At 36.8% G+C, this 18,746-nt stretch overlaps 1 protein-coding gene across 2 annotated transcripts in view; it reads right to left on the bottom strand.

The window, feature by feature from the left end:
- Nucleotides 1–12,910: 12,910 nt before the first annotated feature.
- LOC101271984 (complement factor H) overlaps nt 12,911–18,746 on the bottom strand; it is a 125,022-nt gene continuing 119,186 nt past the window's right edge. For both annotated transcript variants that reach the window (XM_049708179.1, XM_033415450.2), the window contains 4 exons: nt 18,239–18,415; nt 17,011–17,184; nt 13,745–13,927; nt 12,911–13,328 (listed from right to left, as the gene is read on the bottom strand). In XM_049708179.1, the coding sequence (XP_049564136.1) occupies nt 13,120–13,328; nt 13,745–13,927; nt 17,011–17,184; nt 18,239–18,415 (743 nt within the window). In that variant the 3' untranslated portion in view covers nt 12,911–13,119. The remainder of the gene's footprint in view (nt 13,329–13,744; nt 13,928–17,010; nt 17,185–18,238; nt 18,416–18,746) is intronic.

Below are 18,746 nucleotides of genomic sequence, written 5' to 3'. Positions count from 1 at the left end.
AGTAGCTGGAGAGATGCCCTCTCCTCATGGGTCTCTGGGGATCTGGGTGTGGGGATACCATGGTGTTACTAGTCCCAGGATATGGCACTATTGCTTGTTTCCCTGCATCCCTGTCACATCTTTGCAAATGGTCCCTTTATTAAACTTCCTTGAATTCCACTAAATTGGAGAGGGCCAACTATTTCCTTAGTGTCCCTGGCTGATGCAATAGTGGCCTTAGGAAATTGCCTCTTAAGATCGAATTCTGAATTGAGTTGCTCCTATCTGAGGAGCACAGGGATAAACTCCTGCTAGCGAGAAACATCACGATAATCCACGGGATGCGGTAGCATCCTGAGTCCTCAAATCATCTATCTGTGGCGGCAGCATGAGATGAAGTGCATACGAAGGGCAATTTATTCAAAGATCAGGTGGCCGGGGCACACAGTGGCTATGCCAACACTTTATAAATGATTATAAAGCTTAGAGTGTCACCTGGTTTCACCTGACCACCCTGGAGAGCACACATAGGGAAAAAGAAAATGAAACTCTGTTGAACATCCAAGGGTACCACTAAGAACATATCTTGAGAACAAGAATGTGTGGACGGAAGGCCTGAAGAAGCCCCTCACTTCCTGTGGTCTCAGGGAACACATGGCCGAGGACTAATCCCGAGGCTGCTGGTAAATGTGGCAGCACTGATGAAATGCTCGACCCTACCAGCCCTCCTAGCTAAGGGGAGGGAGGGGGACCCTGGGAAGGAGTACGGTATTTGGGCAAAATTTTAAAGGCTGAGAGCTTGTATTTCTCCCTATTCCCACAAACCTCCCTCACCAGCAGAGGCAGCCCCTCCACCGGTCCTTTATATTGATGACATTTGCTAATTAAATCTGATGAGCAAGAAACAGCTGTCAGGAGCTGGGAGGGTCTGAGACTTACCCCGCTGAAGCTTTACTGGAACACAGAGACACCCATTCCTTTACATGTTATCTATGGCCGCTTTCACACTACAAAGGTGGAGTCGAATAGTTCCAGGAGAAATCATATTGCCTGCAAAGCCTGTACTACTTAGTATCTGGCCCTTTACAAAGAAGTTTGCTGACCTGGGATCTAATCCAAGGAACCAAACAACTGGATGTGACAAGCAACATTCCATTATCAAGTCAAAGTGGTGAACACCAGCCCAGGGCTGAGCAGGCCCCAAGTTCACAAGCTGCACAGACGACACGGGTCCTGTAATATCTCCTCCTCCTACACTGTCTCTCTCAGGCTGTACCTCGGGGAAATCGGGGATCTCCTTGACCATTTCATAAAGGAAGACAAAGCCTGGTTTATGGACGGTTGTGTATGGTAGGCCAGATGTGAGCAGAGCTGCGCTATAGCCTCCCCTCAGGGTAGATGAGAACACTCAGGGAGCAGAAGTTTGGATGGTGCATCTAATCCACTTCCAAGGGGAGAAGACACGTCTCTGCTCTCTGCTGACTCAAGGGCACAGTCAACAGGTTGGGCAGCAGGTCAAGGGTTTGGAAAAAGCAAAATGAAAACTTGGTGACAAGTTAAGTCTGGGGAGGAGAGGTATGTAAAATGACATCTCAAGATAGGGACAGGGGGACTTCCCTGGTGGCACAATGGTTAGGAATCCGCCTGCCAACGCAGGGGACATGGGTTTGAGCCCTAGTCGGGGAAGATCCCACATGCTGCGGAGCAACTAAGTCCGTGCGCCACAACTGCTGAGCCTGTGCTCTGGAGCCCATGAGCCACAAGTACTGAGCCCATGTGCCACAACTACTGAAGCCTGCACGCCTAGAGCCCGTGCTATGCAACAAGAGAAGCCACCACAGTAAGAAGCCCGTGCACCACAACAAAGACCCAACGCAGCCAAAAATAAATTAATTAATTTAAAAGAAAAATAGGGACAGGAAATTAAGAAATTTGTGTCCCTAGTAAATGCCATCAGAGAATATCCAAGGCAAAGGAAGAGCTCAAAAATCAGGCACACAAGACAACCTGTCCTGCTTAGGTGTCAGAACCTCTTTCCTCAGAGACCCCATTCTTATTTGGTGAACCCATGTATACACTGGCCATGGCCGCAGATATGTGGGCTATGAAAGAGCTTAAACAGTCTCCCTCTTTCCAAGGCTGATCGGATATCCCACCATTGAGAGCCTGACCTGCGAACAGAGGCCAAGCAGAACCCCCAGTGTGACTCCACTCCCCAGGGACCAACCAGTTACCTGTGGCATGTGGGTTACATTAAACCCTTTCTATCACAGAAGAGGTGGTATTTTCCTCTCTGGAGTAGATGCATTTGCTGAGTATAGATTGCTGTACCTGCCCCCACTATCCATGCACAGACGTACAGAATGCTTTCTCCAGAACCAATGAATCTGTGGAGGTTTTCAAAGTGTGTCTAAAAATTCTTGGTCACTTCTCCCTTCAAGAGGGGAATCTTAATTTGTGTCCCTTGAGTGGTGTGGACTTAGGGACTCGCAGTGGCAGACGTGATGTGATATCACTTCCTAGATTAGGTTATAAAATTTGCAGCTATGACAGGCTCTTGGTGCTCTGGCTGGTGTCAGGGCTGTGCCTATGAGGTGGGAGAGCCAAATTCAGGACATTGGTCCACCAGAGACCTCCCAGCCCCACGTAATATAAAATGGTGAAAATCTCCCAGAGATCTGCATCTCAACGCTAAGACCAAGCTTCACTAAATGACCAGCAAGCTACAGTGCTGGACACCCTATGCCAAACAACTAGCAAGACAGGAGCACAACCCCACCCATTAGCAGGGAGGCTGCCTAAAAGCATAAGGTCACAGACACCCCAAACACCACCAGACGCAGACCTGCCCACCAGAAAGAAAAAAATCCAGCCTCATCCACCAGAACACAGGCACCAGTCCCCTCCACCAGGAAGCCTACACAACCCACTGAACCAACCTTACCCACTGGGAACAGACACCAAAAACAAAGGGAGCTACAAACCTGCAGCCTGCGAAAAGGAGACCCTGAACACAGTAAGTTAAGCAAAATGAGAAGACAGAGAAGCACACAACAGATGAAGGAGCAAGGTAAAAACCCACCAGACCTAACAAATGAAGAGGAAAAAGGGAGTCTACCTGAAAAAGAATTCAGAATAATGACAGTAAAGATGAACAAAAATCTGGGAAATACAAAGGAGAAAATACAAGAAACGTTTAAGAAGGATCTAGAAGAACTAAAGAGCAAACAAAAAATGATGAACAACAAAATAAATGAAATTATAAATTCTCTAGAAGGAATCAATAGCACAATAACTGAGGCAGAAGAACGGATAAGTGTCCTGGAAGATAAAATAGTTGAAATAACAACTGCAGGGCAGAGTAAAGAAAAAAGAATGAAAAGAATTGAGGACAGTCTCAGAGACCTCTGGGACAACATTAAATGCACCAACAATTCGAATTGTAGGGATCCCAGAAGATGAAGAGAAAAAGAAAGGGGCTGAGAAAATATTTGAAGAGATTATAGTTGAAAACTTCCCTAATATGGGAAAGGAAATAGTTAATCAAATCCAGGAAGCACAGAGTGTCCCATACAGGATAAATCCAAGGAGAAACATGCTAAGGCATATTACTAAAACTATCAAAAATTCAGTACAAAGAAAACATACTAAAAGCAGCAAGGGAAAAACAACAAATAACATAGAAGGGAATCCCCATAAAGTTAACAGCTAATCTTTCAGCAGAAACTCTGCAAGACAGAAGGGAGTGGCAGGATATATTTAAAGTGAGGAAAGGGGAAAAACCTACAACCAAGATTACTCTACCCAGCAAAGATCTCATTCAGAATTGACGGAGAAATTAAAACCTTTACAGACAAGCAAAAGCTAAGAAAATTCAGCACCACCAAACCAGCTTTACAACAAATGCTAAAGGAACTTCTCTAGGCAGGAAACACAAGAGAAGGAAAAAACCTACAATAACAAACCCAAACCAATTAAGAAAATGGTAATAGGAACATACATATCGATAATTACCTTAAACGTGAATGGATTAAATGATCCAAACAAAAGACACAGGCTTGCTGAATGGATACAAAAATAAGACCCATATATATGCTGTCTACAAGAGACCCACTTCATACCTAGGGACACATATAGACTGAAAGTGAGGGGATGGAAAAAGATATTCCATGCAAATTGAAATCAAAAGAAAGCTGGAGTAGCAATTCTCATATCAGACAAAATAGACTTTAAAACAAAGACAATTACAAGAGACAAAGAAGGACACTACATAATGATCAAGGGATCAATCCAAGAAGAAGATACAGCAATTGTAAATATTTACACACCTAACATAGGAGCACCTCAATACATAAGGCAAATACTAACAGCCATAAAAGCGGAAATCGACAGTAACAGAATCATAGTAGGGTACTTTAACAACCCACTTTCACCAATGGACAGATCATCCAAAATGAAAATAAATAAGGAAACACAAGCTTTAAATGATACATTAAACAAGATGGACTTAATTGATATTTATAGGACATTCCATGCAAAAACAATACAATACACTTTCTTCTCAAGTGCTCATGGAACATTCTCCAGGATAGATCATATCCTGGGTCACAAATCAAGCCTTGGTACATTTAAGAAAATTGAAATCATATCAAGTATCTTTTCCAACCAGAATGCTATGAGACTAGATATCAATTACAGGAAAAAATCTGTAAAAAATACAAACACATGGGGGCTAAACAATACACTATTTCATAACCAAGAGATCATTGAAGAAATCAAAGAGGAAATCAAAAAATACCTAGAAACAAATGACAATGAAAGCATGACGACCCAAAACCTATGTGATCCAGCAAGAGCAGTCCTAAGAGGGAAGTTTACGGCAATACGATCGTACCTTAAGAATCAAGAAACATCTCAAATAAACAACCTAACCTTACACCTATAGCAATTAGAGAAAGAAGAACAAAAAACCCCTAAGTTAGCAGAAGGAAAGAAATCATAAATATCAGAGTGGAAATAAATGAAAAAGAAATTAAGGAAGCGATAGCAAAGATTGATAAAACTAAAACCTGGTTCTGTGAGAAGATAAACAAAATTCATAAACCATTAACCAGACTCATCAAGAAAAAAAGGAAGACACAAATCAACAGAAGTAGAAATGAAAAAGGAGAAATAACAACTGACACTGCAGAAATACAAAGGATCCTGAGAGATTACTACAAGCAACCATATGCCAATAAAATGGACAACCTGGAAGAAATGCACAAATTCTTAGAAAAGCACAGCCTTCTGAGACTGAACCAGGAAGAAATAGAAAATATAAACAGACCAATCACAAGCAATGAAATTGAAACTGTGATTAAAAATCTTCCAACAAACAAAAGCCCAGGACCAGATGGCTTCAGAGGAGAATTCTATCCAACATTTAGAGAAGAGCTAACACCTACCCTTCTCAAACTTTTCTATAATATAGCAGAGGGAGGAACACTCCCAAACTCATTCTACGAGGCCACCATCACCCTGATACCAAAACCAGACAAAAATGTCACAAAGAAAGAAAACTACAGGCCAATATCACTGATGAACATAGATGCAAAAATCCTCAACAAAATACTAGCAAACAGAATGCAACAGCACATTAAAAGGATCACACACCATGATCAAGTGGGGTTTATCCGAGGAATGCAAGGATTCTTCAGTATACGTTAATCAATCAATGTGATACGCCATATTAACAAATTGAAGGAGAAAAACCATATGATCATCACAATAGATGCAGAAAAAAGCTTTTGACAAAATTCAACACACACTTATGATAAAAACCTTACAGAAAGTAGGCATAGAGGGAACTTACCTCAACAAAATAAAAGACATTATGACAAACCCACAGCCAACATCGTCCTCAATGTTGAAAAACTGAAACCATTTCAAATAAAATCAGGAACAACACAAGGTTGCCAACTCTCACCACTATTATTCAACATTGTTTTGGAAGTTTTAGCCACAGCAATCAGAGAAGGAAAAGAAATAAAAGGAATCCAAATTGGAAAAGAAGAAGTAAAACTGTCATGGTTTGCAAATGACATGGTACTATATATAGACAATCCTAAAGATGCCACCAAAAAGCTACCAGAGCTAATCAATGAATTTGGTAAGGTAGCAGGATACAAAATGAATGCGCAGAAATCTCTTTCATTCCTACACACTAATGATGAAAAATCTGAAAGTGAAATTAAGAAAACACTCCAATTTACCATTGCAACAAAAAGAATAAAATACCTAGGAATAAACCTATCTAAGGAGACAAAAGACCTGTAGGCAGAAAACTATAAGACACTGATGAAAGAAATTAAAAAATACAAACAGGTGGAGAGATAGACCATGTCCTTGGATTGGAAGAATCAACATTGTGAAAATGACTCTACTACCCAAAGCAATCTACAGATTCAATGCAATCCCTATCCAACTACCACTGGCAGGCTTCCCTGGTGGTGCAGTGGTTGAGAGTCCGCCTGCCGAGGCAGGGGACATGGGTTCATGCCCTGGTCCGGGAAGATCCCACATGCCGTGGAGAGGCTGGGCCCGTGAGCCATGGCCGCTGAGCCTGGGCATCCGGAGCGTGTGCTCCGCAGTGGGGAGGCCAAAAGAGTGAGAGGCCCACATACCGCAAAAAAACAAAACAAAACAAGAAACAAACAAACAAAAAAACTCCCACTGTTATTTTTCACAGAAGTAGGACAAAAAATTTCACAATTTTTATGGAAACAGAAAAGACCCCGAATAGCCAAAGCAATCTTGAGAATGAAAAATGGAGCTGGAGGAATCAGGCTCACTGAGTTCAGATGATACTACAAAGCTACAGTAATCAAGACAGTATGGTCCTGGCACAAAAACAGAAATATAGATCAATGGAACAGGATAGAAAGCCCAGAGATAAATCCATGCACATATGGTCACCTTAATTTTTTAAAGGAGGCAAGAGTATACAATGGAGAAAAGACAGCCTCTTCAATAAGTGGTGCTGGGAAAACTGGAAAGCTACATGTAAAGGAATGAAATTAGAACACATCCTAACACCATACACAAAAATAAGCTCAAAATGGATTAAAGACCTAAATGTAAGATCAGATACTATCAAACTCTTAGAGGAAAACATAGGCAGAACACTCTTTGACATAAATCACAGCAAGATCTTTTTTACCCACCTCCCCGAGAAATGGAAATAAAAACAAAAATAAACAAATGGGACCTAATGAAACTTCAAAGCTTTTGCACAGCAAAGGAAACCGTAAAGAATATGAAAAGACAACACTCCAAATGGGAGAAAAAATTCACAAATGAAGCAACTGACAAAGGATTAATCTCCAAAATTTACAAGCAGCACATGCAGCTCAATATCAATAAACAACCCAATCCAAAAATGAGCAGAAGACATAAATAGACATTTCTCCAAAGAAGATATACAGATTGCCAACAAACAAATGATAGGATGCTCAACATCATTAATCGTTAGAGAAATGCAAATCAAAACTGCAATGAGATATCATCTCACACCAGTCAGAATGGCCATCATCAAAAAATCTACAAACAATAAATGCTGGAGAGGGTGTGGAGAAAAGGGAACTCTCTTGCACTGTTGGTGGGAATGTAAATGGATACAGCCACTATGGAGAACAGTATGGAGGTTCCTTAAAAAACTAAAAATAGAACTACCATAAGACCCAGCAATCCCACTACTGGGTATATACCCTGAGAAAACCATAATTCAAAAAGAGTCATGTACCACAATGTTCATTGCAGCTCTATTTACAATAGCTAGGACATGGAAGCAACCTAAGTGTCCATCAACAGATGAATGGATAAGGAAGATGTGGCACATATATACAATGGAATATTCCTCAGCCATAAAAAGAAAAGAAATTGAATTATTTGTAGTGAGGTGGATGGATCTAGAGTCTGTCATACAGAGTGAAGTAAGTCAGAAGGAGAAAAATACTGTATGCTAACACATATATATGAAATCTAAAAAAAAAAGAAAAAAATGGTCATGAAGAACCTAGGGGCAAGACAGGAATAAAGGCGCAGACCTACTAGAGAATGGACTTGAGGACATGGGGAGGGGAAAGGGTAAGCTGGGACAAAGTGAGAGAGTGGCATGGACATATATACACTGCCAAATGTAAAATAGATAGCTAGTGGGAAGCAGCCTCATAGCACAGGGAGATCAACTTGGTGCTTTGTGACCACCTAGAGAGGTGGGATAGGGAGGGTGGGAGGGAGGGAGACGCAAGAGGGAAGAGATTTCGGGATATATGTGTATGTATAGCTGATTCACTTGTTATAAAGCAGAAACTAACCCACCATTGTAAAGCAATTATACTCCAATAAAGATGTTAAAAAAAGAAAAGTGTAAGCTTCATTGTATGTAAATTATACCTGAGTAGTATCAGATTTGTTTTTTCAGATGTTGAATATATACTTCTTAGCGCTATGATTTCTATTTAAATTAAAATAATTATGTAACCCTTAAAGTAATCTATTTTTATTATAGATAAACTACATATACCAAACCTCAAAATTTAAAAACCTGCACTTGGAGTTTCTTCTGTCAATCTGTGTACTACATTTTTTATACAAATTTTATATCAACCTCTTAAAATATGGTATTCTGAGTTTTGTTTTCTAATTTCATGTTTGTGAATTACTCAATTAAAATTTATTTTTAAGAGTGATTGTGAAACCATTTTATTTTTATTCTATAGGTTTTCATAATTAATAAATGACCTTATATTAATTTTAATATAGTTTGATTTAATAGTTTTAATATAGTTTGATTTAATAGTTTGATATCTCATAATGCATTAGTATATATCTAAATTGATTTATAGCTGTTAGACTTGGGATATATCATTCATCATTCACATTTTTATATAAGGATAAGGCGACTTTTCCCCCAAGAGAATTGAATTTCTGTAGGATGTGTTCATTATCCAGTCTGAGGTTTGTTGAGAAAGATTGTCACATTTGCATGGAATGAGATTAATCTATACATTAGTCTAGTTTTTTTATAATATACCTTAGCAGAAAATGCTTTCTTTATTTTTAATTTTTAAATTTTTTGTATTTTTGTTTTGGCCACCCAACATGTAGGATATTAGTTCCCAGACCAGGGCTCCAACTGGCACCCCCTGCAGTGGAAGTGCTGAGTCTTAACCAGTGGACCACCAGGTAAGTCCCTAGTTAATATTCAGCTTAGAAAATTATGACCTTTCACTGAAACTTAAAAAAAAATACTTTGTGTTCTTATTGTTCTGGTTCCTTCCTTACATTCTTTCTTTACTCTTTGTTCCAGATTTGCCATCTTCCATGGAGTCATTTTTCCCAGGGTGTTTCACATTGCAGACTCACGAAATATAACTAGATTCTCCTCTCTCACTTATTTAACTTGCCAGATACACAGTCTATTCTCTAGTACCTCAACTAATAATATTTTCTTTTTATCGTTTTCATCTTCTAGAACTACATATCTATAGATACATATATTATTAAATATGTGTTTTCCAAAAGTGCTAGACATCTCGGTACAATTGGGAAAAGACTAAAGAAATTTTTAGTGACTTTTATTTGTAACTGTAAAGTCTCTAGTTAACATTTACCTTAGAAAATTATGACATTTCACTGAAATTAAAAAAAAATACTTTGTGTTCTTATTGTTCTTGTTCTTTCTGAAATATTGGTGCAATTGTAAAACAATTCCACTTTTATACCTCCCACCCCTGCACACTAGATACATGGGAAACAAGTTATACTGCACAGCTCTTCTTCTACTTCTTTAGAAATACATCCTTCAAATAAGATTATTCAAAAGCCATCTCAGCTTGGAAATGAATACTCCTCCCTCACTGTAAACAGATGAATTAGATGAATGTGACCCAAAGTTAAATCTTCTCTTCCCTAGCTTACCTGCAATAACCAGGATGACACTGAAAGAAAAACCCAGTATGATTGTTTTCTTATCTTTATACCCAACTAGGTTTACCCAAACCCACCACACTGCATATGTATATATGTGTATATATAGACACATATAAACACACACACACATTGGAACAAGTCAGCCATAAAAAAGTATAAAATTTTGCCATTTGCAACAACATGGATGGACTTGGGGGGGGTACTATTCTGAGTGAAATTTGTCGTACAGAGAAAGACAAAGTATGATATCACTTATGTGTGGAATCTAAAAAATATAGCAAACTAGTGAATAGTAACATAGCAGAAAGAGATTCACAGGTATAGAGAACAAACAAGTGGTTAGCAGCGGGGAGAGGGAAAGGGGGAGGGACAAGATAGGGGTAGGGGATCAAGAGGTACAAAGTATTATGTATAAAATATATTATGTATAAAATATATAAGTTAAGTATGTGTAAAATATATAAGCTAAGCTATTATGTATAAAATATATAAGCTACAAAATATATAAGCTACAAGGACATATCGTACAACACAGGGAGTATAGCCAATATTTTATGATAACTATAAATAGAGTACAGTTAAAAATTGTGAATCACTAGGTTGTACACCTGAAACTACTGTAAATCAATTATACCTCAATCAAAAAATATTTAAAAATCCAACTACGGGAAAAAATTTCATTTCTGTTTCAAAGGTCTGACAACCAAGAGACCCTGGAAGAAAAGACATTTCAGCAGTATTGAAAACTCCCATCTAGCACGAGTAACACAATTCTTGGGTTCTTAAAACAACTCTTCAATAAAAAGAATCAGACGTTTTGGAAATATAGATGATTACTGGTGTTGGGCATGGGAGGTATATAGTGAGACTGGATTATCGGTGTTGGGCTAAAAAGAAGAGAAATGCTCAAAGACCAACGGGGCTAGATCAGGAGCAATCAGAACCAGTTTCAAGAGGCACTCACTAGCCAAAATTTGGATCATTTTATCTTCAAAGAATGAGTATAATTGATTGTGATAAATTGAATAAATAAAAATGTAGGAATCCATGCTGATACAAACAACAATTTTTTTTAAAGGCAAAAAGTCTTAAAGCCACCATGGAAGCTTACAATTACATCAAGTCCTTCCTCCAAAAATTGGAAATTAATGGGCAAAAATAAAGATTTCCAAAACTTTTTAGGTAAAAGTTGAATGTGAACAGAGTCTGTAAATTAACACTCATCTGTACACAGAATGGCAATGAATGAATGCAGAAAAATGAGAAGATTTATCATTAAAATCACGATTTTCTTGTCAACAGTGAAATAACCGATTGTAGCCATGTGTCATAAATAGATTCTACAACCATTAGGTGAAGATTTTGGAGAAATAGTATATACACAAATGTTAACATTAACAGCAAAGATAACTTTCCAATTGTAACAATTTAATTTAAGGATGAGAAAAGCAGCTGTCACCAGTGATTCAGATTTAGATCAATTAGCTCCAATGGTGACAGCCATGCTTCTTATTCTAAGAAGGCCACTTGATTTGACGCAACATGGAGTAACAAGATATCACCTTAAAATATTTTAGCTCAATTATTTATATCCCTATTTTCATGTGAAAATTTTCATGATTTTTAGAAATTTATAATGTTTCTAGTCAACTGATTTAAACTAACTATGCTGTTTGAAATGTATGAACCTAAAGATCACACTTCAGACTCTTGTGGTTGAAAAGTTTCCAAAACTCTCTATACCAGCAAAATCATGAAAATGTTATTAGATCTGCAGATCTTTACCAAAGAGGTCTCTACAGTTCTCAACACTGTATGTACTATATGTTGTCTTACCTTGTATACATCTTTATTTTAAAATAACATGCTATGGTTCAAAGGTGATATACAATGAAAATTTTACAATAGTGATAAGTAAAACGGACTTAAACACCACGTTTTACCCCTATTGTCTCTAAATTCAACTATAGTTATTCTAAATATTCTATTGTAGAATATTCTAAATATTCTAATATTCTATTGTACTTGTTGCCAATATTTGTTCTATAAAAATGTATTCAGTGTTCAAGGCATAGTGTGTTTATATGTGTGTGTGTGTTTATACTTGATGTTGGATTTTTTAAATCACTTATATGTCATGTGATTGGTTGCATAACTATCATAACGATAGTTATGCAACCAATTTGATTCTAATTCATCTTTTTTTAATATATTATTATTTTATTGATTTTAGTGTAGTATCTTTAAATATATTTAGTTATTTATTATTTTTGGCTGTGTTTGGTCTTCGTTGCTGCGTGCGGGATTTCTCTAGTTGCGGCGAACGGGGGCTGCTCTTCGTCGTGGTGCACGGGCTTCTCATGGCGGTGGCTTTTCTTGTTGCGGAGCACGGGCTCTAGGCTTACAGGCTTCAGTAGCTGTGGCACGTGGGCTCAGTAGTTGTGGCTGGTGGGCCCTAGAGTGCAGGCTCACTAGTTGTGGCGCACGGGCTTAGTTGCTCCGCGGCATGTGGGATCTTCCTGGACCAGGTCATGAATCCATGTCCCCTGCATTGGCAGGCAGATTCTTAACCACTGTGCCACCAGGGAAGTCCTCTAATTCCTCTTTATGTGAATTATAATGTGTGCTAGATAGGCGTCTTGTAAAAGATCATGTATTTCATTATTGTTTGGTATATTTATCTATTGACGGATGAGCAAAAGTAAGAAATAACTACTTACATGTAATTACTAATATAGGTATTACATAGTTTGCATTTTACATGTTTGTAAAGTGATGTTATTTTGAAAATGGAGACAAGTATTTCTTCCCATTTCTTCTGAAACAGAATCTTAGGAAACCTCAGAAGTTATGGAGAAATCTTTAGAAAGTTAGGAAACTGATGGATGAAAGGAGGTACTGAAGTGATTGCATCTAATTTCTTGCCGTAGATGTTTTATCAACAGGACACGTAGCATTTTGGTTTGCTAAGTTTTAATGAGGTGCTTTTAAGAAGTGATTAGTTGGTCTCCAAGATTATAATTACATCATCCCTATAATGTTTAACATGAAGCTGATTTATGAATAGAGATGAGTTAAACAATACTTGATAAAAAGAAACTGAGAACTGGAATAATAATGAAAAATTCTGAATACATGTACATATTTCAGTTTTACAACTGCACTTTAACGACAGTTTCGTTGACAAGTAGGATATGCCAGTTTTCCCTCCCGACAGGTTGTTCGAAGTGCAGAGCTAGGTGCCTTTGTACAATATCCTCTTTTACACTTAAATTCAACAGTGTCATCTGTTTTAGAATAAAGTTTTTTATCTCTTCTCCATTTTAATTCTATGTTATGTTTTTCCATCATTTCTTCTGAAATTACACATGCATCTGAAGTTAAAAAAATAAACATAAACTGTTAAGTAGTATACAAATATTTTCCACAGAATTTCAGGCTTTCAAGTAGAATCTCTTGCTCTGGTCCAAAAATTCCTTCTCAAAACCCTTTACAAACCAATTCATTGAAAATCCAGTATGTAGTTTCCATCATTTTAAACAGTTAATGTTGTAAGAATGAGGTACTATTTTTAGTGTAATAATTAAATGTTATAATCAAAGATTCATAATGAATATTCATAATGAACAGGAAATTTTCAAAATTTATTTCCACACATATTATTAGTTGGTAGTCAAGCATGCAACAGAATGGTTGGTAGTTAATCCATGAAAATTCTATTATAAACAGCTAAACATCATACTCAGTACACCGATTTTCCCAGGATCCACAAGAAGATTGAAATATTTACCTAAGCACTTTGGTGGTTCTGACCACTCTCCATTCTGACATACTATGTATCTGTTTCCCTGAAGTTCATAGTAGGACTGGCATTGGTACTCAACTGTCGATCCTGGAGGATATACTGGTGCCGGGAATGAGGTAATGTCTCCATTGTCTATTGGTGGGGGAGGCCCACATTTTCCTTGAGAGTCTAAAAAATATGTTTGATTTATTGAAAGAGAAAAAACAGAAAAGGAAACCCCACAGTTTAAAATAAAAAGATAAAAATGTAGCCTAGTATGTAATAATCAGGCTTTTGATTTCTGATGACAGAAATGATTTATTGAAGAAATTTGAAACACTTAAACGAAAAGGCACATTTTTAAGTCCCTACTTTTACCCCACAAGAAAGTACACATAATACATTAACAAATATGTCTGCTTTGCAGTGTTCTGGTATTAAAACATGTTTTCTTAGTGAATATATGCTGGACAGATGGATAACTAAGATAAAAAAAAATATCCTTGTATACAACATACAGCAGTGTCTATTGAATCTCTAGTCATATTTATTGATTTTCATTTTTATTACAAAATGAACATCAGCCCCAACAGCTGCTTTTATAAAAGTCAAAGAATTACAGATCTCAATAGTGGGAGAGGGAATGCTTTCTTCCTTTTCTGGACAACATGAGGTAGAAATATTTCTGCTTATTGCATCTGCTCTGTATTATTTCTGCTAACTAAAAATCCTGAACATATTATAATAAACCAACTCAGGAGACTGTGAAAGATGTAGAGAAGATATCTGGTTAGAGATGTTGGGATTCAAGGAATTACACTCCAGAGACTTGTTTGGGTTTTCCTTTTCCCTTCTTTGTATCCTGGATGGACCACTGAGACTGCAACCCAGAAATGATAGCAAGTTCAGAAAGAAAATTAAAAAAAAAACAGTCCCAAGAAGCACTTGGTCTCTTTAAGCAAAGTCCCAGGAAAGGATCAGCATAGTAAGACAGAAACAGTTTTTACAATCCTGACTTTCTCTAGAAATACACCATAGAACCTAAGACCAACCCATCCCCACCTTGATCAGCAGGGGCCAAGTGAGGAGTCCAGACTTCCACCCACATGGTGAGGGAAGAAGACACCTCTCCCCTTTCTCCAGGAGCCAGTGGAGGCCAGGTGGGAACCCTGGACTTGCACCCTGCATGGCAGTAAGGGAGGTCTGATAAATAAAAGATTTCAATAATGTCCTTAATCTCAATACATAATACCCAAAATGTCCAGAATACAGTTGATCATCACTCATCATACCAAGGATGAGGAAAACCTCAAAAGAGAAAAAACAATCAAAAGAAGACAACACTGAGATGACATACATATTGAAATTATTGGGCAATGGTTTTTAAAAATCCAGTCAAATTGATAGAACTGGAAAATAGAGTAATATAACTTTTTAAAAAAACACACTGGATGGGCTCAATAATACATTGCAGATGGCAGAAGGATAAATAAACTTGACTATAGACTAACTTTGAAAATAGACTGAAAAGAAAATGGACAGAGCTTCAGGAACCCATGGGAAAATAGAAAAAGATTGGAGACCCAGAAAATGAAAAGGAAGGGGATGAGATGAAAAAAAAATGTAAAAATAATGGCTGAAAATTTCTGAAATAGGGCATAAGGCACAAATCTACATAATAAAACAGCTAAGTGAATTCCAAACAGGATAAATCCAAAGAAATCAATGTCAAGATACATCAAAATCAAATTGCTGGAAATTAAAGAAAAAGAAAAAAATCTTAAAAGAGCTAGATAGATATTATGCAATACTTATACGGAAAAGGGATTCAAAAACTGGTAGGATTTTCATCCATGAACATAGAACCAGAAAGAAGTGACATCATTTTTTCAGTGCTGGAAGAAAAGAATTGTCAACCCCAAATTCTATATTGAGTGAAATATATTTTAGGATTAAAGGGAGAAAGAAAAATCTTTCCAGACAAAGGAAAACTGAGAGAACTTGTCTCTAGCAGATCTATACCTAAAGAATTGCTAAAGCAATTCTTCAAATATAAAGGAAACTAGAAAAGGGATTGAGACTTTAGGAAGGAAGAAAAAACAATGGAATTGATTTTTTAAAATAAGGGTAAATATAATAAGAATATCTTTTCCCTAATGATTTTGTTAAATTAGGTGTAAAATTATGTCATCTGAAATGTTGCTCAATGTATATAGAGAGAATACTAAAGACACTTATGTTGAAATGTGGGGAGATAAAAAGAATCTAAATGGAAGTAAGGTTTCCACATTTCACCTGAAGTGGTAAAATGTCAATACAAGTAGGGAGTGATAAGCCGCTTATGTGGATCTTAATACTTGGAGCAACCGCTAATAAAAACATGACAAGACATATACTCCAAAGCAATGCAGATGTATAAAAATTAAGTTATTTATAATGTTCAAAAACCCACAGGGAAGACAAGAAAAGGAAATGGGTATGAGAAACCGAGGAAACACACAGAAAACAAATAATAAAATTGCTGACATTGTCCCTATTATGTTAATAGATATTTTCAATGTAAATAGCCTTAATATATCAGTGGAAAGACTGAAAATGGCAGGGTGGACACATAAACAAGATTCATCTTTATGCTGTCTACAAGAAAATCACTCTAAACATGAAAACATGTTCAAGTGGAAGACTGCAAAAAATACATACCAGGAAAAAGTTAACTTGAAAAACTAGAAGTGGCTAATATATTTCTTGGTTTGGATTCCCTTACTTCCTGAACTCTAAACACTGAAGTGTCCCAGGACCAAGTTCTCAGACTTACTTTTTTTATGTGTATACTAATTCCCTGAATGAGTTCAGCTAGTAACATACCTTTAAATATCACCCATATGCTGAAGATGCCCAAATTTAAGTCACATTCTGTGATCAGGTCCTGGCTGCCTATATTCCGTGTCTCGAAGTGGAATTTCTTGGGCTGTCAAATGTACTTATGGTATCGTTAACACATTTATTCACCAGGAAGTAACTGAATGTCTTAATATTTAAGATAAGAAGTGTTCCAAGATTCCAACTGTTCAAATCTGGTCAACTCTTTCAAACAATAAGTATGTCAGATTACTTATTCAGTCCACAAAAGAACTGGATTTTAAGCACCTTCATTTTATTTGCATCAAAAAAGAATTCCATAAGAACTACTTCATTATACATTTATATCAACATATTTTGTCCCTAATATATTCTCTAAAATTGGGGGGGGGTGGCGGTGTAAGATACTCTACCTTTGCACTGAGGTGCTTTTGTCCAAGTTCCATTTAAACATATCACATCTACCTCCCCAAAAGGGTAGTAAGGCCAGATGCATTCATAATATACTCTCTCACCATTTTGATATCTAGACTTCTCATTTTGTATAATAGCATTTTCCACTTGGGGTGGATTCACACAGGAAGCATCTAGATAGAAAGAAAAATAGTATCTCTAATATAATGATCATTATGAACAGCAAGCTACCAAGTGGGATGTCACATATATTCCATATGGTCATTTAAAATCAAGAGTTAATCTGTCATGAAAGACTGCTAATTTTAATAAACTCACATGTAAGTTTGAGGATAAGGAGATAAAGCAATATTTTTTAGTACAAATTAAGCTTCTGTATCTTAAATCTCTCCCCCATCCTTCACTAGAAGGTTGATACACATTTTTTAGGCCAGTGAAAATGAAAGCTTTTCTGGACATCTCTTTCTGAGTTTAGTAAATTAAGTGTTATAAATTATATAAATTCAAAATGAATTTATGAACCATAAGAAAATCATAATAAAAGATCATTTGACATCAGGATTCGGTTTATAGTCATCCTGTTTATGAACTGTAACTTTAGGCCCTTAGAAAAATAAACACATTAGGTAATTCTTTAAAGACTTGATCAAGAGTTAGCATACTTTTAAGAATACCGTAGTTGAAAGAAGATGATTAATTAAAAGATCCAAACAAAGATCTGGAAAACTAACAGAAAAATAAATTTATGTATTTATTAAAATGCTCTTTAATAATATACTTTTGCAAATGCTTCAGTATACAACAATGAGTAATGTGTAATTCATCAGTGAGATTCAGGTGGATATAAAGTACAATACACTGTAGCTATGGTTCCTAAACTGAAATGTGCATAGAATCCCTTGGGAATCTTTAAAACAGTTTCAGGGTTCCATCTCCAGAGTTTTTGATACAACAGGTGTGAGTGAGCCTGTGAATCTGTGCTTGCATGTCTAATAATCTTCCAGAATATGCTAAGACTGCTGTGTCAGGGGCTGTGCTTTGAGAATTATTGGGCTACAAGACTGAGCACTGAGTACACAATTCCATCCCTTTTTATGTTCAGGCATAAACCTTCTTTGACTTGACCTGAAAATAATCTGTGTCCATTTTATGATGGTAGAGGCACTTTTCTGTATTATGTTACTTAAGATACTTTAATAAATAAAGTTTTAAAATTTACCAAAGTACCTCTGCATGCTGGCCTTCCTATCCATTTGCTCTTAATACACTGTATGGTATTGGCTCCTTCCAATTGATAAGATGGTAGACATTTAAAAACCACCTGTTCTCCTGACCTATACGATTTCTTCTTCCGGTCTATGAGTACAGCATCATCAAAGCTGGGTACGTTAAAACAATCTGTGTCTGAAAAAAAGAAAAAAAGTATTTCTTTAGTACATCTTTAAAAATAATAGTGGCCAATAATTATATTCTAGAAAAATAGATATACACATATCAAACCAATGAATACTGTACAATATTTCTCTTATAACTTAAAATGTTAGAAGTCTTGACTTAGTTACATTGATTGTGTCTATATTCATCAAAACTATAACATGGGAATGGTGATACTCAAAGAGACAGGGATGCCTTTGATGTTTGAGACCACACTTCTCACATTTAAATTATTTTTCCCCATCACAGGTCACCTACATTATGGATGTGTTTCTTTTTTTTGCTTCTGTCAAACTCTGTT

This window comes from Orcinus orca, chromosome 1 (assembly GCF_937001465.1).
Source record: "Orcinus orca chromosome 1, mOrcOrc1.1, whole genome shotgun sequence".
Classification (NCBI taxonomy): domain Eukaryota; kingdom Metazoa; phylum Chordata; class Mammalia; order Artiodactyla; family Delphinidae; genus Orcinus; species Orcinus orca.
The sequence above is the reverse complement of the archived record's forward strand: the minus strand, read 5'-3'. Positions and strand labels throughout refer to the sequence as shown.